This window comes from Aquarana catesbeiana, linkage group LG03 (genome assembly GCF_042186555.1).
Source record: "Aquarana catesbeiana isolate 2022-GZ linkage group LG03, ASM4218655v1, whole genome shotgun sequence".
NCBI classification, from domain to species: Eukaryota; Metazoa; Chordata; class Amphibia; order Anura; family Ranidae; genus Aquarana; species Aquarana catesbeiana.
The window spans coordinates 132,721,770-132,748,743 of NC_133326.1; the positions used below are offsets into that span (position 1 = coordinate 132,721,770).

At 44.4% G+C, this 26,974-nt stretch overlaps 1 protein-coding gene across 5 annotated transcripts in view; it reads right to left on the reverse strand.

The window, feature by feature from the left end:
• Positions 1-26,974, reverse strand: part of PPP6R2 (protein phosphatase 6 regulatory subunit 2) — a 186,799-nt gene that overhangs the window by 95,639 nt on the left and 64,186 nt on the right. For all 5 annotated transcript variants that reach the window (XM_073619278.1, XM_073619280.1, XM_073619279.1 and 2 more), the window contains 5 exons: positions 22,613-22,725; positions 13,086-13,199; positions 12,651-12,780; positions 11,753-11,905; positions 6,035-6,235 (listed from right to left, as the gene is read on the reverse strand). In XM_073619278.1, the coding sequence (XP_073475379.1) occupies positions 6,035-6,235; positions 11,753-11,905; positions 12,651-12,780; positions 13,086-13,199; positions 22,613-22,725 (711 nt within the window). The remainder of the gene's footprint in view (positions 1-6,034; positions 6,236-11,752; positions 11,906-12,650; positions 12,781-13,085; positions 13,200-22,612; positions 22,726-26,974) is intronic.

Below are 26,974 nucleotides of genomic sequence, written 5' to 3' on the forward strand. Positions count from 1 at the left end.
GAAACAGAAAGCTTGGACAGCACAGGAGCTGCATCGCAAATATACTTCAGCCCATGGACCAACTGGTCCACTAAATGAACATAAGCAGAGGGAACCTGCTCACTACCCAGACTCTGATGCTAAAGCTTGGCCCATTCAGTTAGGGTCTGTGACACCAGGGCTGAAGCCAAGACTGGACGCAATGCCAAACCAGCCATAATAAACATGCTGCGTGCCACAGCCTCCGCTCTCCTGTTAGTCGGGTCCTTAAAGAACGGGGATTCCTCTATTGGGATCATGGTTGCTTTATTCAACCTGAAAACAGGGGGGTCCACCATTGGTGGAGTAGTGCACTTTTTAAAAAGTGATTCTTCAAAGGGGTAGCGTACTGAGAAACGTTTGGGGACCACAAAGGGTGACTTTGGTTGTTCCCATTCCTTATAAGTAAACCGATCACAATAAGGCAGATAAGGAAACACCTTTGGTGTGCGAGGTGACTTATACGTACCAAAGGACACAGCCACATCTGTGGCCCTGTCAGCAGCATCCTCCATCTTTAGAGTCTCCTGTGTCCCCGGCGGCATCAGGCTCAGAATCAGATGAGACAGACTGAGCAGGGGAAGGTGGGGGGACGCTTCCTCCTGGGTCTTTGCCCACATGCAACTTCCACCCAAGATACCAATGACTCAAGGACCGCCGTAAGCGCAACCATGGGAAGCTGGGGTTTCGAGGGACCTGCTACCTCCATGAGGGGATCAGTGGGTGAGATGTGACCCTGAGACTTCAAAGGGAAGACCCTGTACTACAAAGTAACTTTGGCACCACTAAGAGACAGGATACCTACCAGCAGAGAGGGATATGCACAAGGACCCCCAAAGACTCACCCTACCAGCGGAGGAGCGCTGCAATACGGACCCAGCAACACCATAGACGCTGTCTATTCATATATCCTGGGACAGGAAAAGGAGAAAAGAAGAGGAAGGGGAGGAGCTCCGGCGTCTCACTAGACTAACAGAAAATGGCCGCCATGACATCGGCTACACAAACATGGCAGCCGGACAGAGACCAGCCAAACCAAAGGAAAATGGCTGCCGTGATGTCATCAGCCCCCCAAATATGGCCGCCGGCCTTTGACATGCTAAAGCATGCTGACAGGATCCTCTCAGGGCCTTCAACATTGCTGCACCCTCTGCAAGGGGACCCCCCTCCAAAAAGGTACTGTACTCCACCAGGCTGGGTGAACATTTAAGGGGCACCGCTGCGCTCTCAGCACTGGGACCCCCAAACTGCACATTACCTCACACTGCACAGACAGCAGGGCATGCACCTAAGGGTCTGCGCTGCACCCTCTGCATTGGAACCCCTCCCCAATACTGCCAGGGCAGGACACACCACACAGAAGGGGAATGGTGAGGGAGACCCCCAGGTGTCCCTGCTGCCTGCCCTGGGACTCCCACCAATCCGTGGTGGGATGGGGGAAGCCCAACTTAACCAAGCGACTTTAGGATGAGAGGAGGGATCCGGCAAGAAGGTCCGACCTTCCCTGGAGGGTACCCGCATCCACCCCAAACCGCACAAAGGAGGAGAGGGGGGACTGTACTTACCAATCCATGGTGCAGGTGAGAACTCCTTGCCACTGAAGTGGGGGGCTGACTGCCAAGGGACTGCTGTGACTCAGACCAGAGTCCGTTCATATGCGACCCTGCGAGACGTTTAACTCGCGGGCCAGCCTCTGCCTTTTGAGGCTATGTCGCAGCTGACCTAGTGCGTAGCTGCGGTCTGCACACGCTCGCTTGCTGGACTGGGGAGACCACTGGATCTAGATTATCAAAGCCTGCGGCCCAGCAGTTGATTGTAGATCTTCCAGGAGAAAATGCATGGAAGAAAGACAAAGCAAAATTTGCTAGGACCAAAAGATCCCAGCAAGGAGCTGGGTCCTGACTAGACAGAAATAAACTGAATACCTAGAGCAGGGAGGGGGGTATACATTGACTGAGGACAGACCATGGGCGTAGCCAGGTGTTTTTTGTTCTGCCTAGTCCTACTCCTGCAGAGGCGATAAAACCCAAGCGGTCAAGATTAAGGAGGCGCTGTGTCCGTCAATGAACGAAAGAGAAGGGAACTATTAAACACACTAAACGGCAAACAAAACATCATTGTAATATATCTGTAATCAGATTTGCAAAATTAAAATAGGATTTATGAAGACCCTAGGGGAAGGTAATTTTGATTAAAAAAAAAAAAAAAGTCCTCCATGGGGAGGCAAGATGGATACACAATCTAAAAGCTACCTCCTACCGGGGTTTAAATAAGGCCTTAAGTTTCAAACCATTTCTGTAGTTGTTGGCTTGTTGCATACGGTTTTGACTTCATGCGACAGATTATATTTGGTATTTGTATTCATTCGTTACATGCCAGCTACTTAGTAATAGGAGTTTATATTACACGCACTAATCATATAAACATATGGTGGGTCATTTTTATATCTTGTATCTATAATCACACTATTTTTGCAGGGTGGTGTGGGCGTTTGCTTATGGAGGGAAGACATTTGGGTGCTACTATCAGGCCAATCTTTCCATTCTTGTATTTCCCTGAATGCATGTTGTGGGGGAGTGGTTTGCTTCTGCATATTCTGCCCCTCTCTATGTGGACACTGCTTGTGGCTCCTCCTCTGTATTTGATTGAGGCGGGCTGTTGTCACATGGCTGGCTGTATGCCCAGTAGTGGCGCCTGCGCCCTCAGATGACATGATTGACTGGATTGATTTTGCAGCGGCCTATGTGTCCTCAGGCGGTGGGGACATATAAAGGTAGGGGGTTAAGGGGCAGCTGGTGTGAGCACCCTGGTGGAATCCTATGACGGTATAGTCAGCATTCTGTTTTTAACAGGTGAGGACAACATGGGCTTTATTGAAAGGGAGCATTGCAGTAATTTTTGGTCTATTTTGCAAATTGTCCACTATTTGTGATCCAGCTTTAATCCACATGGGAGTTGGTTGATCTGTGGTCCTTCTGTTTGTTCCTTCCAACATTGTCAATAATACTGGGGTAAGACATCGGATTATATTGGATCAAGCCTAAATTTTTGGTTGCCATCTAGTGTGCTTTTTGTATCCTTTCAAGTGCATGAATTTATGGCCATTACAGGATGTATTGCTTTGGATACCATCTAATCATTTTGAATTCTCGGTTGACTCAAGGGCACTAGAGGAATCAACAATTAAATAAGCGTATGTATTTATTTTTGGGTGTTGGTCTTGAGCATACAGCTTCATGATGGGTGTGATACAGTAATCTTATCAGCATTATTCCTCACTAGGCCTTCACCTTCATATAGAGAGATCCCAAAGCTCAATATCGGAATTAAGATTTTGAAAAGTTTGGACATGGACTTGTACACTTATAAGAGACAGGATGTAAGCGCCACATCTAGATACACCTTAAAAACAGGGGCCCAGTACTGGGTATCTTTATGACAGTATTCAGAATTCATAGCTAGGTAATTTGTCAACACGTTGAAGCCATTTTGGGTGCCGACGGCTCTTTGGTCCGTTCCTTTTGTTCCAGTGTCCACCCCCATGGTTGCCAAAGCCACAATGTATAGGTACGAACATTTTGCATGTAATATGTCCATTATCCATTTCAGATGAATCTGTTATTTATTTCTTACTTCACGTGAAATATCATAATCCTACAAATATATTTTAATGGAATTCTTCTTTATAATTAGTAAAAGTTGCTACTTCCTCACTAAATCCTTAACTGGTCCTGAAGAAGCTGCCTGAGAAACACGTCAACCTATGAGAATCCATCAACCACATGGCTAAAAATTATTAACCATACAATATGCCAATGTAACAGGCCTACTAGAGGGTGCAGTGCTAATTTTTTTGCTAGTAATGAGAAGTAGCATTGTAAAATAACGCAGTTGTCTTTGCAGGGTCATTGTTGACCCTTTTCAGTTTTTAAAAGAATGCTGATGCAATGAAGTTTTCATAGAAAGCGTGGTATCATCTGTACCAATAAAGCCCAAATTTCCTTCCTGATAGCTTTTAGTTAGATTTTTTTTTTTTTTTTTTTTTTAATAGGGTTTTGGAAGCATTTTATTTTTAGAGGGATTGCAGGTTGTCAATTCCAGCTGCTAAAGAAAAATAGGGTGAGAAAGGATGCAGTTTCAGAGCCTCTGTTTTTAACCCTAAAGATGAATTTCTGCAGCTACAAATGTCAGTGAGGGCTTATTTTACCACAGGTGTACCTTAGTGACTAACAGGATAATTTACTAAGGCAGTGCAAACTGTAGTTGTGCACAGCAAACAAAAGCAATAAATACTATTTCACATTTCAAAAGTTCAAACCAGAGCAAAAAAAAAAAAAAAAAAAAAAAAAAAGGAATGCTGACTGGTTGGACAACCATACTGGGTAACCAGATAGGTATGAAGGAGCAAAGCCATTTGAGCAAAAATGATTCCCCTTTAAAAAGTTTGACAAACTAGCCTCCTATTTTGTCATGTGGTGCAGCTTAGGTGAAAATTTGTTTAAAAGAGGAGCTCCAGTCAGCAGCAACAAAAACTGTAGCTGCTGACTTTTAATAAACAGCCACTCACCTGTCCCATTATCCAGCGTTGTGCTCATTCTCAGCCGTTCTCACTTCTCGTCTTCTGTCCCCGGAATCCTACGGGCACCTGGCAGTCACAGCGTGCGTGTTCACAGCAGGGTGCTAAATGTGTGAACCGTGCTGTGCAATTTGAATGGTCCCACAATCTTCTGGGACCTGCAACGTTCACAGAAGACTGCGGGGAGGAAGGTGAGAAGGGAAGTGGGAGCGGGTGCCTGTCAAAATCAGTTACTCCTCCCCAAAAATTTGCACTTGCATCAAAACATGGCTTCGGACACGCTTTCTTACAGCTCTCTAAATGCCAGTCAAGCCCGTCATGAATAAAACAGTTCGCTTACAGTCCTGTTTATACCTTGCATTTGCTTTGCTATGGCTTCGCTTCAAAAATTATACCCCATGTCGCTTTAGTAGTGCTTCAAAGCCTCCATAGAAGTCTATGGCAAAGCTCGATTGAAGCACCTGCAGCTTTTGAGAGGGTTCAATTCAGCTTTAGTTTTGCTTTGTTTTGGAGAAGTTGCAGGTATGAGATATCAGCACACACACACAGGGCATCTGCCAACCTTCAATAAAGCTAAAAAAAAAAAAAAACAGAACTAAAGCATCATCGAAGCATTTTCTCAATGAATACAAAGTATTGTTTGAATAGACAAGGTGGAGATTATTAGGTTACAGTCCTGCCTCTCCACCTTGTTTTTAATTAGAGAAGTCTTTGCATTCATTGAGAAAATGCAAAACGTTCCCTGCATGACTACCATGCCAAGCAAGCAACCTCCTGTGCTCAAAACGCAGCAGAGAGCTTGACAGCTAGCAGAGATCACTGAAGTAGCAGCGCCTACTAGAGTCATTTCCAGCTTCCACAAGGCTGGACCAATCTTACTATGGAAAAACTGCCATACCTGGGATTCATCTTCAAATAAAATCTACCTTTAAAAAAGGACTTTAAACCAAAGCAGCAATGCCCACTTATTCAGAGCAACACCCTTATTCAGTTTAAAGTGGAACTAAAGGGTAAATACTCACCTATCCAAAAAGGTCCCCCTCCAGTGGCAGCATCTTATTCTGAGTGTCAGTCTTCAGGCCTCTACATTGACCGGCACGGGATGTCACTACTGTGCATGTGCAGAAGCCAGTCATTCCAGCAAGCAGGGATTGGCACGGTGCTGTAAGCATTCACAGCTCAGGTTACAGCTACAGAGAAGACAGCGAGTAGGCAAGAAGGGGCAATTTATTGCAGAAGAGACTTTGCATGCCTGCTTGCTCGTTGTTTCTTACAGCAGAACTTTGGTTCCACTTTAAGTTTTAACAGTATTAATTAAGTTGTAAAGGGAGTATCCTGCATACAGGATCAAATACATGATCCCTAAAGATTGCAATAGATTTTGACAGGGCTAAGACAAAGAAAAATAAGGACACGGCAGTGACTCAAAAATAGATTTACATGCGTAATCATGAGATCCTCTTGCTCAGGTACTGATTTCTCACACTCTTCTGTATTGCCATTAAGTGACTCTTCCGTATTTCTCTCCTCCACAATGGAAGCATTTCGTCCCTCTTGCAGACACTGGGAGAGGATTGCTGCTATACACAACTCAACCTGGACATGTAGAAAATTATTCCAAGTGTACCGGAAAAACAGGTCCTGTTTTTGAGAAGAAATGAGAGAATTTACATAAACATGATGCATGCAAATCTTAAAGTACAGCTAAGCTCCTATATGACTGTCTAAACCAGTGTTTCTCAAACTTTTTTCATTTAAGGTACCCTTTAGAATTGTGCACAAATCTTGGAGCACAACAGTCTGAGTGCTCCTTCACACCACTGCACTGAAAAATGCATTGTGTGGGAACACAATTTTTTAAATCACGCGCACCAAAACATATGGTGGTACCATGTGTTTTAGCGCGAAAGCACACACATAAATACTAAATACATGAGGGTACCATGAAGGAAAAGCCTTAAAATGTAGTTTGTGAGGCACAGTTCAGTAGTTTGTAAGACGTAAATCCGCTCTCCCCAGTTAACCCCGCTAGCACAAATTCTGTTCCTACTCCCCTCTACTAACACAAAACCTATCATCCCAAACACAAATGCCCACTCCCCCCCTCCTATCTGTCCTGTATACAGGTGACAGAACAATCTCGGGTCGGGACTGTGCAGGATTTGGATTACTGCCCCTACCCACAATTTCTGCTGCCAGGAAAAGAGCAGCTTGGGGAGGAGATAGGGGCCGTAAACAAACCCTACACAGTCCAAACTGAGAGCACTCCTGTGTCCAGGAGCACTGTTCTGGCAGGAGGGAGAGAGCACAAGCCATACCTCCTCCCAGGTCTCTCCTCTCCCTGCCACTGTCATTACTTTTGTGGGCAACCCAGAAAGCTGTGAGGGTGCCTGACATATCGTTAGTGACTGATGGCGACATCAATTGGTAGCATGTTAGCAGATAGCCCGCCCAGCACAGAGGTGCTGTGAAAATTTAATAAGGGGTTAAAAACAGTCTGGACCAGCACTGGCAGTATAAAAAAAGACTAGATCCAGCATTACCCACTAGACAACCAGCCGCCGCAGTTATACTGCGGCAGGTTGGCTCGTCTGGGCAAATCGCCATAGTTATACAGTGGGGACGGAAAGTATTCAGACCCCCTCAAATTTTTCACTCTTTGTTATATTGCAGCCATTTGCTAAAATCATTTAAGTTCATTTTTTTCCTCATTAAAATACACACAGCACCCCATATTGACAGAAAAACACAGAATTGTTCAAATTTTTGCAGATTTATTAAAAAAGAAAAACTGAAATATCACATGGTCCTAAGTATTCAGACCCTTTGCTCTGTATTTAGTAGAAGCACCCTTTTGATCTAATACAGCCATGAGTCTTTTTGGGAAAGATGCAACAAGTTTTTCACACCTGGATTTGGGGATCCTCTGCCATTCCTCCTTTCAGATCCTCTCCAGTTCTGTCAGGTTGGATGGTAAACGTTGGTGGACAGCCATTTTTAGGTCTCTCCAGAGATGCTCAATTGGGTTTAAATCAGGGCTCTGGCTGGGCCATTCAAGAACAGTCACGGAGTGTGCTTAAAGTCATGGTCTTGTTGGAAGGTAAACCTTCGGCCCAGTCTGAGGTCCTGAGCACTCTGGAGAAGGTTTTTGTCCAGGATATCCCTGTACTTGGCCGCATTCATCTTTCCCTCGATTGCAACCAGTCGTCCTGTCCCTGCAGCTGAAAAACACCCCCACAGCTTGATGCTGCCACCACCATGCTTCACTGCTGGGACTGTATTGGACAGGTGATGAGCAGTGCCTGGTTTTCTTCACACATACCGCTTAGAATTAAGGCAAAAAAGTTCTATATTGGTCTCATCAGACCAGAGAATCTTATTTCTCACCATCTTAGAGTCCGTCAGGTGTTTTTTTGCAAACTCCACACGGGCCTTTCATGCGTTTTGCACTGAGGAGAGGCTTCCGTCGGGCCACTCTGCCATAAAGCCCCCACTGGTGGAGGGCTGCAGTGATGGTTGATTTTCTACAACTTTCTCCCAAGAACAACCCAAAGATCACTGTGGCTGAGCTCCAGAGATGCAGTCGGGAGACTGCATCTCTGGAGCTCAGCCACAGTGATCTTTGGGTTCTTCTTACCTCTCTCACCAAGGCTCTTCTCTCCCGATAGCTCAGTTTGGCCGGACGGCCAGCTCTAGGAAGGGTTCTTGTCGTCCAAAATGTCTTCCTTTTAAGGATTATGGAGGCCACTGTGCTCTTAGGAACCTTAAGTGCAGCAGAAATGTTTGTGTAACCTTGGCCAGATCTGTGCCTTGCCACAATTCTGTCTCTGAGCTCTTCAGGCAGTTCCTTTGACCTCATGATTCTCATTTGCTCTGACATGCAATGTGAGCTGTAAGGTCTTATATAGACAGGTGTGTGGCTTTCCTAATCAAGTCCAATCAGTATAATCAAACACAGCTGGACTCAAATGAAGGTGTAGGACCATCTCAAGGATGATCAGAAGAAATGGACAGCACCTGAGTTAAATACGAGAGTCACAGCAAAGGGTCTGAATACTTAGGACCATGTGATATTTAATTTTTTCATTTTTAATAAATCTGCAAAAATGTCAACAATTCTGTGTTTTTCTGTCAATATGGGGTGTTGTGTGTACATTGAGGAAAAAATTAACTTAAATGATTTTAGCAAATGGCTGCAACATAACAGAGTGAAAAATGTAAGGGGGTCTGAATACTTTCCGTCCCCACTGTACGTTGGTCCATTGTAAGACGACTGGGGGGGTGCCCCCACGTGAAGACCACAGAGCTTATGCACGTGCCCGTCGTGGCCGCGATGTTCACTGGGCACACGCGATCGCTCCTGAGAGACACAGAACGGAGGTCTATCAATGTAAGGTTTTTTTATATTTTTTGGGGGGATATTTACTATAGCAAAAAGTAAAAAATATTGCTTTTTTTCAAAATCGTTGCTCTTTTTTTGTTGATAGCGCAAAAAAACACGCAGATGTGATCAAATACCACCAAAAGAAAGCTCTATTTGTGGGGGAAAAAAGACCAATTTTGGTTGGGTAAAATGTTGCACGACTGCGCAATTGTCAGTTAAAGCGACGCAGTGTCATAACGCAAAAAATGGTCTGGTCATTAAGGGGGCAAATCTTTCTGGGGCTGAAGTGGTTAAAAAAAAGGTTGGATTTAACTGCCTGCTTTAGTTGGGGACGTTTTTAATCCCTTTGCGTGGCACTCCTGAGGACTTTATATGGCACCCGGATTGAGAAAAGCTGGTCTAAACAAGTACTAAATTCAGTTACTATGAGATGCACAAGCCTAGAAAGTAAACAAAAATATAGGAATTTTGACTAATCTTGGAGTAAAGTACAGAACTGGTAATCATAGACCATGGGTTATACGATATTTTGCTACCTTCAGGTGATTAGACACTGGCAAAAAAACTTTTGCTAAGGTTGCCCTTAGAGTGTACCCAGTTAACCCTGCCCACTCTGAGAGGTCCCAGTTTATAGCAAGCAATAAGGAGTGATTTAAAAAAAAAAAACAAAAAAAAAAAACAAACAGTGGGGAGGGACCTTGATCACGTACCTTACTCCAAGATGAGAATTTTAACGTACCTGTAAATTCTTTATCTTAAAATCGTACTGTACAGGATTGTCATTTCTAGACCATGGGACATATAGAGGCAATAAAACTGAACAGTCGGCCACAAAGAAACTAAGAACTGCTAACAAGTGGAAAATACACACAGGTGTTTAAGGAACCCAAGCAAAATACTTAATCAGCTTAAAACACCTTGTAGCTGAATCTCACATCAGCTGAGGCCTGAACGTCCACCTGGTAGAACTTGAAAAATGTATGAACATAGGATCAGGTAGTGGTCTTGCGCATCTGGGATACAGATGCTGAAAAGTCCAGGCGAAAAGCACCCTGGTAGAATGGGCTCTGATGGGAAAGGGAAAAACATCTGCTTAAACACATAGGTTCTGGAACGGAGTTGTCTGAACCGTTTAGGAGAACGTCCAGGTATCACAAAAAGTGTCTGTCTTGTGAAAAGTGGTTGTGGTTGCCAAGTAGACTGACAGCCCTAACATCCAAATAATGTAAGGAAATTTCGTGATTATGTTCTGGGGCAGAACAGAGAAGGAATGACAATGTCCTCATTGAGGTGGGGACCAAGTGACATAAGCGAGAAGGTTTTAGTTTTAAAACCGCCTTGTCCTTTTGCAAAACAAAAAAGGCTCTTTGCAAGATAGGCATATTTCTGAACTAGCTGCTCTAACAGATGTGATGACAACCTTAAAGAGGTAGTAAAGTCCACTTTGTGATTTTTACCTACAGGTAAGCCTATAATAAAGCTTACCTGTAGGTAAAAATATTATCTCCTAAATGTGCACCGTTTAGGAGATATTTACCCTGGATGTAGCCTTTGTCGTCACTGGCATATGCGCTCTGAAGGTCCAGCATACAGTGCCGGATCTTCATAGCACCGTGCTGTAACCGAGGGCTCCCACATGCATGCACGGGAGTAACATCATTGCGGCTCCGGCCACTCACACAGCCGGAGTCCACAAACCCAGAAGCCCTCTCATTGGTGACAGCGCACTGCTGGAGGGCTTCATTTTAAGATAAGTATTTCATAATGTGCTAGAATGCAATGTCTGCTAGCAAAGCATGGTATTATTTTGCAGGGGAAAGTTTTTTTTTTTTTTTTCTTTTTTATTGTAGCGGTTTACTATCACTTTAAAAAGGTAAGGTCTCCCAAATGAATATCTCTAATTATTTCAAAGGGGAGTCTCTGAAAAGGAGTAGATTCCCCTTTTATTAGCTCTTGAGTGGAACTTGGATCAGGAGCATTCAGGTTTACCAAAAGAAAATTTACTACAGTTACTTTATAACCCAGCTACAAAACTGTGTATAGAAATTGTACCCTACCCAAAATTAAAAGGGGAAGAATTGATGCATACTGTGTAAGCAGTTGTAACAGCTACTTTGTAGCTACAAGAAAAAGACCATTAATGCTTAGGAATATGGAAAGGCAAAAGGGTTACTTTAAAAGATTTTTGGATAACGTTTCATGTTCCATCTGTATTTAGGGTGATCTTTGCCGGGCTCTGTTTACGCGGGCGCATAATTCATTCACAGAGTTCTGGAAATGAATGAACTACAAGTACTGTCAGCCACCATGGCCGATGGCTTGTAGTTCTGAATTGACTGTGAATGCGCTAGTGAGCGTCCTTGTAGTTAGATTTTTTCCTGCAGTTCAGTAACTGTTTGCTCATATTGCAGGTAAGGGAAGACAGTGTACTGAGAGTCTGTAGGAAACTGATCTGCTGATCGTGGGGGCAGGGCTTTATAGGCTCTAGTGTAAAAAATAAATGCACAGATTTTTTACCTATAAAAAGATTTGCATTTTTTTAAATAAAAAAGGTGAATGTATCTTTTAAATAAAAAAGAGCCATTGATAGGGGAAGCCAAGAAAAATGGGGAACTTTATATTGTGAACTGAATAATTTTTTGATATAAAACTCATAACTACTAGTTGCTGTGAACTATACAGCTTTGGAATCATTTGAAATAAACCCGCAGCATAAAACATGTTAATTCTTCTGATGTTTCAGTTACTCTTGTCCTCTTATCTAAATTACTTACAAGTAAGAGATCCATGGTGCCAAGCCGACAGAGTTCTTGGTTAACACTGGGAGTATTGGCATGTAACAAGGCAGCTATGAGGCGTGTAGTGTGGAGTCGTGCATTGCCTAAGGGTTCTTCCAGAACACCAATAGTGGTCAAAATTGATTCTTTCTGTAACACAAAATTATGGAACAGCTAATGCAATAATTATGATCGGTTTATCATTACCACAGGTGGTAAAGCTGGCTCTATCAATCACAAATAAGATGCTCCTCCCAGTTCAAACTACAGAGAAAGCATCTTAATGGATATCTGTACCAGCTGGAGAAAAAACACAAAACAATGCAGTGGATATAACAAGGCACTGATGCTAAAAACTGTTTCAGCACAGGAAATAATATTTAGGGCAAATGATTAGGTACATTTTATTCTTAGGAAGGCTGAAAACCCCTCACATATACCCAGCGAAGTGACTAGCATCAGATCATACACAGGAGATTAAACAAATCCTCCTACAAGCCTACGCTGAAAAGCAGGGGTCAGGCATCTGAAATCGCACAGTGCAGATCTCAGTGGGGACAGCTCTGAGCCGATTGGAGCGAAGGGACATACCCCGCTTTACACAGTACAGAGAACATGCAGAGCTGTCAATCACAGGCTGTGTGCCATGTCTGGTCACATTTTTCTATCTTGGTCTCCAGGAAGACCTATCCGACGTGACTCAAGCAGGTAACAGAGGAATGAAGCAGCAAAGAGAAAATCACACTTCATGCTTTAGATCGAGGCAAGTACACAGTATAGAGGGATATGCTTTGCTCAGGTCTGAGGTTTACACATTGTTATCGCGGAGAATGAGTAATGAACACTGCTTGCAATGCTCGACTCTAGGATAAAATGTTAAAAAGTAATATTTCACCTTTGGAGGATGTTGAAGCAGGTGGTGAAAATCCTTCAGGCGTGACTCTATACCCTGAAGAATACTACTGCTCACAGCAGGACTTTGTCTCTCAAACCCCTGAGGAAGTGAATCTAGGAGAGGATCCGTACTGGAGATGGCAACAAAAGCAATTAATCACTTATAGTGACATAAATCGAGAGAGGAGGCAAAAGTAAGAAAGCATGAGCGTAGCTGGAGATAATCTAGATAAAATGGAACAAGGAGTTCAAACAAGTTTTATTTTCAGCTATGACAAAGACTTATGGGAGTAGATGTGTATGTAATACAGGTGTAATGCAGATAGAAATAAGATGCAGGTGTGTCAATAGATTAGCTTATGTTAGTAAGCAGAGGCAATAAAGCCTTCAAATTTATTACACAGCCATCTTTGGCAGAATTGCAACAATGATATACCTTGATCTTCTAGTTTCCAAAAGCGTCAGCAAGATCTGAGTGCCGCTCACAACACAGCTATCAGTCAGCTCCCCATCAAACATATTGTGCAAAAGCTGCTCCACACACTGCTGCCTGCAAAATGATAAAACACAAAAATAAAAAAACATTGAGGGAACTGCATCATATTGATGAGCTATGGCTACACAGGAGGACAGCACATTAACTTCCAGAGAAACCCTTGCCAAATTCAAAGACATTGGGGAAATCACACTGCTTCCAGTGCCATTATAATACTGCAGGAAAACTGGCATGGGTGGTGTGCGTCACAATTAAAGCAAAAAGGCCTGTTTCAGGTCTACGAACACCACATGCTCCAGTTTATATTTCAAGTGAGTAAAAGACACTGCTGCAAAATCTGGGCCTAACTAACAAAGGGACTGTGGCAATTTTCAATATTGAAAATGGACACTGATCCCCACCAGACTGAGCTAGGAGGTAACCTGGAAAATAGCTCACATGCCCCTCTCTGCCAATGTAGTGAACATACTACAAGGGATGAACCTGCATACAGGTAGGAAAATAGGATTTTTATCAGCTTACCGGTAAAATCCTTGTCTTGGAGTACATCACGGGACACAGAGCCACAGTAATAACTGTATGGGTTATATGGCACCTTCAGGTGGTGGACACTGGCACAACCTAAACAGGAAGTTCAATTCCCCATATAACCCCTCCCCTTACCGGGAGTACCTCAGTTTTGTAGCAAAGCAATACATATGTAACCAGAAAGAGGGGAGGGACCTCTGTGTCCCGTGATGTACTCCAAGAAAAGGATTTTACAGGTAAGCTGCTATAAAAATCCTATTTTCTTTATCATACATCACAGGACACAGAGCCACAGTAATAACTGTATGGGATGTCCCAGAGCAATGCCACCTGAGGGGAGGGAACACAAACAAAAGTAGGGTGCAATCAGACCTGGAGGACCTATACTGCTGCCTGCAGCACACTGCGCCCAAAGGCGATATCCTCATGCCTTCTTACATCCACCTGAATCTGGTGAATGTATGGACTGAAGACCAGGTTGCAGCCTTGCAGATTTGAGCCATGGAGGCTTGGTGATGCACTGCCCAAGAAGCACTAACAGCCCTGGTATAGTGCGCTTTGACCTGAAAAGGTGGAACCTTCTTCTTCACGCCATAAGCTTGAATAATTACCTGCCGTATCCATTTGGCAATAGTGGATTTCGATGCTGCCTGTCCTTTCCTAGGACCTTCAGGCAACACAAACAAAACATCTGTTTTTCGAATCTGAGCAGTCGCCTTCAAATAGATCTTGACTGCTCTCACTACATCCAAAGAGTGTAGTGACTTTTCTTCCTTAGAATAGGGTTCTGGAAAAAAATGAAGGTAAAACAATATCCTGGTTTAGGTGAAAACCTGAAACCACCTTTGGCAGAAAGCTAGGATGAGGACGCAATACTACTCTATCCTTGTTAACGTTTAAATATGGCTCTTTACAAGAAAGAGCCGCCAACTCTGATACCCTTCTTGCAGAAGAAATGGCTACCATAAAAACTAGCTTCCTTGGCAAAAGGACCAAAGGAACATGTCGTATCGGCTCAAAAGGCTGTTTCTGTAATGCCAACAGAACTAAATTCAAGTCCCAAGGGTTCAGGGCTGCCCTAACCGGTGGATTAAGCCGGGTTACCCCTGTATAAAGCTTTGGATCAAAGAATGCACAGCAAACAGACGCTGAAACAATACTGATAAGGCCGAGACCTGGCCCTTGATAGTACTCAAGGCCAGTTTAATTTCTAGCCCCATTTGCAGAAAGGCAAGAATTCTATCTATGAATACTTCCTAGGATGCCAACCCCTGGATTCACACCAAGAAACATATGCCTTCCAGACTCTATAATAAATTATTCTGGAAGTTGGCTTCCTTGCATTAATCAAGGTAAGTATTACTGAGCCTGAAAGCCCACGATTCCTTAGAATGTGGGTTTCAATAGCCAAACCGTTCAATTTTGCATTTGTAATGTAGGATGGAGCACCAGTTCCTGCGATAGTAGGTCTGGATTTGGTGGTAGGGTCCATGGGGCCCCTACCACTATCTTTACGATTTCTGCATACCAAGATCTTCTGGGCCACAAGAACTACCAACTTCCTTTCTCGCTTGATCCTGCAAAGAAGTCGAGGTAGCAGCAGAATAGGAGCGAATGCATATATCAGTGAGAACTGATCCCACGGGGTCACCAACACATCTGTTCCGCATGCGAGTGGATCCCTTGTTCTTGACACAAAGTTGTCGACTTTGTTGTTGAACCTGGACGCAAACAGATCTACACCCGGGAACCCTACATGTTTGACATATAGCCAGGAAGATGTCGGGGTGAAGGGACCATTCCCCCAGGAACACCTGCTAGCGACTTAAGTAGTCTGCCTGCCAGTTCTCTACCCCTGGAATAAAAGATTGCCGAAATGCACGGCACATGTTTTTCCGGCCAGGTTAGGATATGGTTTACCTCTCCCTGGGCTGCCTGACTTCTGGTGCCCCCTTGGTGATTGATATAAGCCACTGCTGTGGCATTGTCGGGTTGAATCCTGACAGGAGAATTCTGCAACCTGAATGTCCAGGCCTTTAAGGCTAGACACTCCACCCGAATTTCTAGAATGTTGATGGGCAAGGTCCTTTCGGTTCTGGACCATTTCCCTTGGACAGACGCTTCTTCCAGGACTGCTCCCCAACCTGAAAGGCTGGCATCTGTTGAAACCACCTTCCAGGTAACCGGTAAGAAGGATTTCCCCTTCTGCAGATTCTCAGATATCCTCCATCAACTGAGGCTTTGGCTCACTTTTGGCGACAAACACATTGGAAAATCTAGTGCCTGAATCTTCTTGTTCCAGGCCGATAGGATACTGTTTTGCAGCAGTCTCGAATGAAACTGAGCATAGAGAACTGCTTCAAATGAAGCCACCATCTTCCCCAACAACTACAAAGGCGAATGGAAGGACCCTTCTTTGCCCTGACACCTTGGACCATCTATGACCAGACCAAAGTACTCTAATCTTGCTTTAAAGAAGATTTTTCTAGGTTGATGACTCAACCTAGGTATTCCAGGTAGTTGACTGTGGTGACCACGTTTTGAACCAAGTGGACTACCGACCGGTCTATTAAGAGCAGGTCGTCCAGCTACTATTGTTATACCTTGAGTCCTTAACCTGGCCAGGGGAAGGGCCAGAAGTTTTGTAAACACCCGAGGTGCAGTAGCTAGACCGAAAGGCAAGGCTACAAACTGAAAATGAAGTCCTTCTACTTCGAAACGCAGATACTTCTGGTGAGCGGGGAAAAAATAGGTACATGCAGGTATGCATCATTGATGTCAATTGATGCCAGAAGCTCTCCCCTTTGTAGGATGGAGACTACTGATAAGAATGATTCCATGCGAAAAGAGTGAATCTTCAGGAATCGATTTAGAGCTTTCAAATCTAGAATGGGCCTGACATCCCCATTTGGTTTTGGTACCGTGAAAAGGTTTGAGGAGAACCCTGACCCCTGCTCTTCCACAGGAACCACCACGATGACCTTTTGTGACAAAAGTCGGTCTGACGCTAGAGACTTCTTTTTCTCTGGCTCTTTGGGGACATTTGACCTGAGGAAGCAAGGAGACGGGAACTCTCGGAACTTCTAGTTTGTAACCTAGAGCTATTGTGGAGACCATCCATCTGTCCTGAAATTCTTCCTGCCAGAAGTCTTCCCCCCCCACTTGAATGAGTAGGGGCACCCTTTCATAAAGAGGCTTTAGCATTCTGTCTTGCGGGCTTCCTCCCTCAGGACTTCTTTTGTCCCTGGGGTTGACCCTGAAGTTTACCTCTTTAACTTGATGGTGGAGGCCTTTGTGACTGCCTGGAGGCTGATGCCCCTGGCACTGGAGAAAGAGCCCGTTTAAATGAGGAACGTTTACTCTTTTGCTTAACTAGCAAAAGGGTACTTTTCCCACTTGATATTTTTTAGATATATTTGTCCAAATCCTCCCCAAACAGCTTTTCACTGCAAAAAGGAAAACCAGCCAGGAGCTTCTTGCATGTCGCTTCGGGTGCCCAACCTTTTAACCATAAGATTCTACGCATATGTACCAACCCAAGCGTAAGGCGAGAGGTTTGAAGAATAGAATCTCTGATTGCATCAATTGCAAAGCACAAAGCTGCTGGCAGCTCAGTTAATTCCTGGGCCTGCTGTTCAGGGAACACCTTGAGCACCTGTTTCAAGTGATTTCTCAAGGATTGACAAACACCAATTGCCGCCACTGCAGGTTGAGCCACTGAACCTGCCAGGGAGACAAGACAGGAATTCCAATTTATCATTTGGATCCCTAAGCATTTGCGCATTGTCAACCGGACAAGTCAAACTTTTATTCACAGAGGATATAGCAGCATCAATTGCTGGTATACTCCACATCTTGGTGAATTTTTCCTCCATAGGATAAAGCGTTGAAAACTTCTTAGGAAGAAAAAAGTGCTTATCTGGGCGATTCCACTCAGAATACATAAGCTTTCCTAGTAATGAATGGACAGGAAAGGCACGCAAGGCTTTAGTGAACCCAAACAGGAAGTGGGCTTTTCAACCAACTCCGTTAAGGGTAGCTTAAATGTGGCGTGGACCATTTCAGTAAGAGAACGCACCAGCAACTTCTCAGCATGTGAAGCTGAAGATCCTTCCCCACTTGATTCCTCGGGAGAGGAATCATCAGCCTGTTCATGGTCCCCTGAGGGGGATTCATCTTCCCCCTCCCACAGTTCCTCTGTTTGGGGATCCTGGATGGTAGAAGGGGACATAATGCTTTTTTTTCTGCTCTGTGAAGACATGATTTTCTTTCCTCTAATCTTTCCTCTAAGCCACTCATAGCCGAGGAGAAAACCTGCTCAGTTATTTAGACATGGGCTGAAGTGTCAGATGTAATTGCAGCCCCTGATGACCATGATGGCTCACTCTGACCAGCCTCATTAGTACGGGATGGTGTTGCAGAGGGAGAGTCCTTAGGACCTGAGGGTGACCCCTTTGTGTCCTTGGTCTTTGCGGCATTTGAACCACCTCCTCTGGTCATAGTGCCGAGCACAAACACAGAGCTACCACCCCAAAAAAAAAAAAAAAAATGCACCCACTGCTGAGCAATAGTCCAGCAACTGCTGCCGCTATTAAGCTCAGCCTGCTGCTTAAAGTAAATGTGCCTGGAAATGCCTGCGTCACTCACTCACATGCCCCCCATGCGCTCTGTGTCCCTCCTAGCTGTGTGCACCTGAAAAAAGGTGCATTTTATAGCTATGCAGCCCGCCAATTCGTGCCAACGCCGCTAAGCCACGCCCCCTTCCTCCGATCAACCATCGCGCCCCTTCATCTATTTTGAAATAGAGTGTTTTCCTTGGGCGAGCGGGCTCCGATCCTGACCGGACCGCATGGAGGATGGCTGGGGAAGGAGGAGAGGAGAGCTGCCGATGGGAACCGCCGTAATGGCGGCGGGAGCGGCGCGGCATACCACCGTCTGATGCCATGCTCCTACTGCTTGGAGGAAAGCCATCCAGGTGGGGGACATTCCTAGGAGGAGAAAACCCCCCTTTCCCACGACTTTACCTGGAGCCTGGACTGGAGGAAGCGTGCAGCTTGTACACAGAGATGAGACTGACCAGCATGGAACAGGTGCGTGCTCTTGACAGCCCCGGGTAGTGACTATAGGCATAGCAACATTTACTTTAAGAGGAGAAAACCCACAAGAAATAGAAAAAATCCTTAGGAATCTCCCTTACCTTATCCAGCTGCAGGGTTCTGTGGTAACAGACCCAATCTTTACCTCTCATGGCGGGCTCAGTTTAGAAAACCTTCAGGGACTGGGGCCCCCTTTTTTTAAATCGGGGGATCCACAGCCCTGGGCCTGTAAAAAGCACCCCGCCAGGAATATGGCTGAAAAAAAAAAAAAACAAATACTGGATCCCGGGGTCCAGCTCTCTAAAAAGAGAATCGTTACAGGCAAAACCTAATTTCTTCGGACATGAGGCCCGGGTACCATTCAATTCGGCCTAGAAAAGACACTTTGAATGGATCCGGTTGCATGGCTTGCCCCAGTAAGGAATATTCCAGCGGAGCTCAGCACAGCACATCTTTACTCGTGACCAACACCTAAGACACTGGTGAAAAAAAATGAGGTACTCCCGGTAAGGGGAGGGGTTATATGGGCAATTGAACTTCCTGTTTAGGGTGTGCCAGTGTCCACCACCTGAAGGTGCCATATAACTCATACACTTATTACTGTGGCTCTGCGTCCCGTGATGTACGATAAAGAAAAGTCCTTTTCCCTACCTAAATGCACATCTGTTAACCACAGCAAATGTAGTTAACAGCCACCCTCCTTCCTCTCGCCCACTCGGCTGAGGCCGGCAGATCCAACTATCCTGCCTTCTATGTCTGCCATAGAAACAGCATTGGAAACAGGACAGATTTCTAAGGCCCCTTTCACACTGGGACGGGGGCGACGTTGGCGGTAAAGCGCTGCTATAGTTAGCAGCGCTTTACCGTCGGTATTCAGCCGCTAGGGGGACGGTTTTAACCCCCGCTGGCGGCCGACAAAGGGTTAAAAACCACCGCAAAGTGCCTCTGCAGAGGCGCTTTGCCGGCGGTACAGCCGTGGTGTCCTATTGATTTCAATGGGCAGGAGTGGTGGGGAAGCGGTATACACACCGCTCCAAAGATGCTGCTAGCAGGACCTTTTTTTACCGTCCTGCTAGCACACCGCTCCAGTGTGAAAGCCCTCGGGGCTTTCACATTGGGGACAAAGCAGCGCCACTTTCAGGTCACTTTGCAGGCGCTACTTTTAGCGCAATAGCGCCTGCAAACCACCCAGTGTGAAAGGGGCCTAACAAACGGGGCCTGTGCCCCCTTTATTCATTAGGTGCAAGATCTGCTCAGTTTTCATTTTGTTTATTATCCCCATTGCATGTGCTGCAGGCGTGTACATTGTGCTGTAGCTAGAGTTTTTACACAATTAGAAACTGCTTTGGTCACAGACAAGTGTGAAAATCCTATATAATTAGGAACCAGCACTACTTTTACTTTGTCAATGGGGAAGGGGGTATCAGCCTACTTCTGGTCTTTCACAAGTGAGATTCCACCCCCAGCATATAGACTGGTCTTTTCCCAGTGAGATACTACCTCCAGCACACACACACACACACACACACACACACACCTGTCCCTGACATAGTATAGCGATTCAGAACGAACTGCGGCTCAGTTGTGCAGCGGTCTCTGCCCCCCTCCTCTTCTAAGCAACAGCAAACACATTTTACATTTTCAGTGTCCATCTCAGCAGAGACGGTTCCTACAGTACATCTCCTCTTTAAAGCAAAGCTCCATCCAAAATTGGAACTCTCGCTTACATGCTTCCTTCTCCCTTCCGGTGCCACATTTGGCACCTTTCAGGGGGGGAATGGGGGACCTGTTTTTGACAGGTCCCACCTTCCCCATTTCCGGAGACGGGCCACAGCCCGATCTCCTGGAAGTTTGGCCCCCCTCCTCCTCCCGCCCAGTTAGAAAGCGCAGCGTGCTTCGCGCACACGCAGTAGGGACCCAGGAATGAAGCCGAAAGTCTTCACTGCCTGGTACCCTTACCAAGAATGGCGATGGCAGCACCCGGGAGTCCATACGCAGATCAGCTGGGGTGCCGACTTCGCAGGTCCCCTGGACAAGCAAGTGCCCTAATATTACGTGTCAGCAGCTACAGTATTTGTAGCTGCTGACTTAATTTTTTCACCCAGGCTGGACCTCCTCTTTAAGTGCCTTGTAACCCTAGCTGTGATGTTGGATAGGGCGCCTCCTCCTGGCACACTGCCATCTGACACCGCAGCTAGCAAAGAAACAGCTTCTTTGATAATAAGCACCAGTCTTCAGCCACCAGCACTTGCCAGAGACAAGCACAGACACAAAAATTGGATATTTCTTTAATCCCTCATTGTCAATTCCGCACCATATATGTGATAACTCCTTAATATCCAGTCCTCAGCCCATGCATATTATTTCCTCAGCCCCCATGTATGTTAACCCTTCAGTTCTGTTTCCTAACCACATATGTGATAACCTCTCAATGGCCAAGCCTCAGCCCATGTGTTTGATCTCCTTGGCATGCAATCTTCAGTGCAGGCACCTTAACCCCTCAGCACCCAGTATTCAGTTCTTGTAGGTTAACCCCACCAAATGTGCTTTACCCTCTCGGCACCTTATGTTCTACTTGTCTGTTAATCCTTCAGTCCATAGTAAACAGTGCATGTGATTAACCCCCTCAGCCACCACTCAGTGTCCCCAGCACAGTTAATAGTGGCCAGTGCATGTTCATTAACCTCAGTACTCAGTTTCCAGAGAATGTGCAATAATCACTAACATTTATTCAATTTAACACAAGTGTCAGTCTCATCTCCCCTGCCCCCGATCCAATAGTTTTTTCAGCTCCAATGCAATCAGATTTCCTAATTAAGCATTACCTGGAAACAAAGCCCGGACTAACCTTCCATGTCCCCACCAATACCTCCATGGTTGCACATAGCAGACACTGTATCCGCCACCCCTACTGTCAATGAATTACCTGCTTTAAATTTTAGTGGGTCCATTTTCTAAACTGTGATTTTGACCTCCATTATCACCTGTAAAACCCTCTGTGTAAAGAGCTCAGCACCCATGCAAATACTTTATAAATACTTTTTGGAATGAGTGCCAATGCATTACGAGGCACATTTCCCCACCATTCCCATTCACCTGTAAGACTGTGACCACACTGTACTTTATCAGTGATGTTGTTGCTATAAGTGGACAGATCAAAAACACTATTTGCGAGTCAAAAGATGAACAACTCTGCATGTTGTCAAACCCTCACTTCTCTCCTGCGTATTATTGTCCCCATCATACTCTCTACACCCCTTTACTGTACATGCAGGCTGCATTCTGTCTTATCCTTTCAAACTGTTCTCCTGCACATAATGCCTGCTATCATACCTTCCATGCTCCTCCTCTGCGCATACTGCTAGCCATCATTACTTTTCTCTCCTGCAAATAATACCCAATCTCATACCATCTACACTCTTCTCCTGCACATTTTATCCCACGTACTCCTTTACTGCACATACCTACTATTGCAATACCCTTAGAACTACTAATGCACGTACCACGTGTCACGTTTTTTGCATTTCTCTCCTGTACATACTGTTCACTCTTTACACATACTGCCCCCGTCATACCCTCCACACCTTCACATATTGCCACTCCCCCTCCCCCAGGCAAAATTGATTGCACTCTGCTGTTCAGTACAGTGTCCAGGTGCTAAATATTTTAGCCCGTCAGACGCCTCTCGGGCACCAAAAAATGACGTTTGTCACATATGCAACCTTTGTGCATGAGGCCTAAAAAATAAATGTAAAAAAAAAAAAAATTAAATAGGGCAAATATTAAAGGGCTAAATATTAAAGGGCAAAGTCTAGAAACAGGTACAATGTGTCCAATACTCACGATTCAAGAGTTACTAACAAAGGATCAATCTCTAATATCTCTTGCATTTGATTGCACTGATCTCTGCTCAGTCGGATGAGATCACATAAAGTTTGAGATGCATTAGACTGCCTCTGGAAAGAGAAAAGGGATAGAAATGTGAGTGCACTACAAGGCATGGGGTTACTCCAAAAGGCTGACTCTAATGCTGCCAAAAGATTTATAAGCCAAACAGCATCAGATTTCTTTTTTCAGTGCTATCTGTGCACTGTACCAACCTTCAACCTGAGAAGCAAATGGCCAGATACTTTCGACCTTCAAAATGGAAAAACTACTATCTAAAAGTAACACATCCATATACCCTGGACTAGTTGGCTAAATCTGGATTAAATTTCTGAGATTTTGTTATATGATAAAGCATCATTGAGGGGTGGGCATTAACAAGATTTTTTACTGACCATATACTCTGACCAAATGTATCTGTGCTAAAAACACATTGTTTTTAGGTGAGCCACACACTGCCATTGATCATATCAGGGCAAAAATAATCAAGCTAGCTTCATTCTACCACTACATTTCAGTCCAAAGAGGAATGTGGAACATGGTCTGATTAGGGCGCCTATCCCAAGGACACCTGCCCTAGAGTGTCCACATACATTCCAATTCAGCAGCAACTGTTTTTACAGGAGCCACGACTGACAGCAAACTACTGACATTTGTATGTAACACCCACCTGTATCCAATTTGAATTTTCTACTTGGCTACCTGTTCTAAGACATTATGCACCCTTTTTTACCATCACAATTTGCTGTCCCAGTGTTCTGTACTACCACAACACACAAAGTTGGTACAAATAAACATATGCTACATGACAAACTTTTCCCTGAGAACTATGGGTTAAGGAAACATCATAAACCAACAGAAGATTTCCCAGCACACTTACAGGCCAGCCTGCAAAACAACTATTTTGCGTTAAAAACAGAGGGTTTTGTGTGCACACATTTGCAAATACAGGCAAGTCCCTGCTTCACTAGACTAGTGTGTGTAAATTTCAGCTTGGGCTACTGAACACTAAAAACAGGCATGAAAGAAAGATATATAGAAAAACATGTAAAAGGAGGATAAACCTACCTTCTGGCAGAAAATATGAATGTATAATATTTCATATTCACTCATCTATTTTTTTTTTTTTTTTTTAAAAAGCTTTTATTAACATTTCCTCCTTGTTTACATGCAGAGCAAGATCTCTAGTAAAAATGACAGAAGCTGGGAGGAATTTATAATATTGTCAAAGTTTTATAGTGTTGAAAACATACAGTATACACAGAGATTATTCATATGTATGTATATATCTATCTATCTATATATATCTATATCTATATATAATACAGAAATTAATATATTCAAGTATACACTTAATACATTCATCAGAATACAAAGTTTTTCAAAATAGTAGACCTCAGGGGCAGTCCAGTGCTCCTCCCACCCCCATCTTTTTTCTTAACCTTAAATAAGGACAAGTTTGTTGCAGTGCATTTAGGTGTGTTCCGGTGCGTTTTTGATGTGTTTTACAGCGTTCCAGTACAGTCCAGTGTAGGAAAGGTAAAGCATGTTCTAATTTTTTTTCTGGAACTGGAACGCACTGGAACTGCAAGCACTAGTGTTAACTATGCCATTGAAAACCATATAACCTACTTTGCATGAGTTTTTGATGCAGAAAAAAAAAAAAAAACGCACTGAACTGCATGTGGTGTGAACTGGCCCTAAAAGTAAAGGATGGCATCAGAGTTGTTTTAACCGCTTGCTGACTGCGCCATAGCCGAATGATGGCTGCAGCGCGGTCGGATAACTCTAGGAGGGCGTACTATGACTTCCTCCCAGAATCCCGCTCTTGCGCGCCCCCTGGGGCATCACGGATCATGGTAAACGGCCGCTGATAGCAGCCGTTTACCAGGTGATCGCAACATCAAATGACGGAGAGATCACTTGTAAACAAACCGGCGTCACATCCGGTTCCTCTCTCCCCTCCCCGTACCTATTGGTACAGTGCGAGGGGAGAGATCGGTGGCAGCAGCGCTGTGGGCTGGATGTGTAGTGCCCACAGTGTTGCTCTGTGCCCATTCCAGCCATCCATGCTCAGCATACCCATCCATCCATCCATACTCAGAATACTCATCCATCCATGCTCACCCATCACACTCATCCATCCTCCTCCATACGCCGCATACTCATCCATCCATCCTCAGCAATACTCATCCATCCCATCCACCCCCATCCATAATTAGCCATACCCATCAATACTCAGCCGTACCCAACCATCGCATCTATACCCAGCCGTACCCATCCAGGCCACATCAGTTATCATCCATGCCACTACAGTGCCTCATAAAAGTGTAATAGGTAATCCAATTAGATTTGAAACTTATGTCCCTAGAACACCTGATGGTGCTCCCTGCATGTTGGGTCTCTCTATGTGGCCATGCTGTGGAAAAGTTTCACACATGTGGTATTGCCGTACTCCGGAGTAGTAGAATCTATTTTGGGGTGTAATTTTTGGTATGTACATGCTATGTGTTAGAACATTGTGTAAACGGTCAACGTTGTGTAAAAAAAAAAAAAAAAAATGCGTTCTCATTTTCTTTACACATTTTCCAAAAACTTGTAGAAAAAAAAATGACAAAATGTTCAAAAGACTCATTATGCATTGGATTTTTTACTTTCCAAAATGGGGTCATTTTTGGGGCGTTTCCATTGTCCTGGTTCTCCAGGGCCTTCAAAAGTGTAAGAGGTAGTCAAGAAATTATTTGTGTAATTTAAGCTCCAAAAATGCCTGATGGCGCTCCCCGCATGTTGGGCTTCTGTATGTGCCACGGTGTGTAAAAGTCTCACATGTGGTATCGCCATACTCCAAAGGAATAGTAGAATGTGCTTTGGGGTGTAATTTGTGCTATGCCTATGCTGTGTTTGAGAAATAACCTGCTAATATAACATTTTTGTGGGAAAAAAAAAAAAAGAATAAAAAAAAAAAAAAAGAATAAAAAAAAAAAAAATCTTGATTTTGCAAAGAATTGTGGGAAAAAAATGACAAGTTCAAAAAACTCACCATGCCTCTTACTAAATACCTTGGAATGTCTACTTTCCAAAAAGGGGTCATTTGGGGGTATTTGCACTTTCCTGGCATGTTAGGGTCTCAAGAAATGAAATAGGCCGTCAGTACTTCAGGTATAATCAATTTTCAGAGATTGGCACCATAGCTTGTGGACTTTCACAAAGACCAAATAACATACACCGATTTGGATTATTTTTTACCAAAGATATGTAGCTGTATAAATTTGGGCCAATATATATGAAGAAAATTTACTAATTTGCTAAATTTTATAAACAGAAACAAAGAAAAATGCTTTTTTTTTTTTTTTTTTTTTTTTTACAGAATTTTCAGTCTTTTTTTTTTTTTTATAGCACAAAAAATTAAAAACCCAGCGGTGATTAAATACCACCAAAAGAAATCTCTATTTTTGCAAAAAAAGGACAAAAATTTCACATAGGTACAGTGCTGCATGGCAGAGTAATTGTCATTCAAAATGTGAGAGCACAGAAAGCCTAAAATTGGTCTGGTCAGGAAGGGGGTTTAAGTGCCCAGTGGGTAAGTGGTTAAAAATAAGCCAGATCCTTTACAGATTTTTCTTGATTTGATTGACACATGTCCTTATTTAAGGTTAAGAAAAAAAAAAAAAAAAAAAAAAAAAAAGGAAGGAGGGGAAAAATGCACTGGACAGCATGACAAAAAAAAAAAAAAAAAAAACAAACAAAAAAAAAACGCACTGGAACACATCAAAAACACGCATGCAGAAAAGCATCTGGACTGCGTTTCTATGGTGTGAACTGGCCCTTACAGAAAATCTGTAAGGTGAACTTACACCCCCATCCCCCGGTCCTGCTGTACCTGAAACCCCCTAGGAGACATCGGGTCACCGCTTCACCGGTCCGGGGATTTGAAATCCCCGTGGCTTAAAGAGGTTGTAAACCCTCGTGTTTGTTCAACTTAACGCATCCCATGCATTAAATTGAAAAAACACCTGGTAGGGACCGGCCCCCTAGCCCGCCCCCTAGCCCCCCCCCCTGCCCGTTTTACTTACCTGAGCCCCATATTTCCCTCGCGCTGTCCCTCTCTCCATGGGGTCCCAGTTCTTGATTGGGTAGATCGATAGCAGCGCAGCCATTGGCAATCAAATCCAATGACGCGGGTGGCGGGGGCCAAGTCCGGCATTCGTGTCTATGGGACACAAATGCTGGACTCAGAAGCACGCCCGCAAGTAAACCCCCTGGGAGAGCGCTTCCACTAGGGGGCTATCTGATGTGGGGAGGAGCCACGAGAGCTGCCGG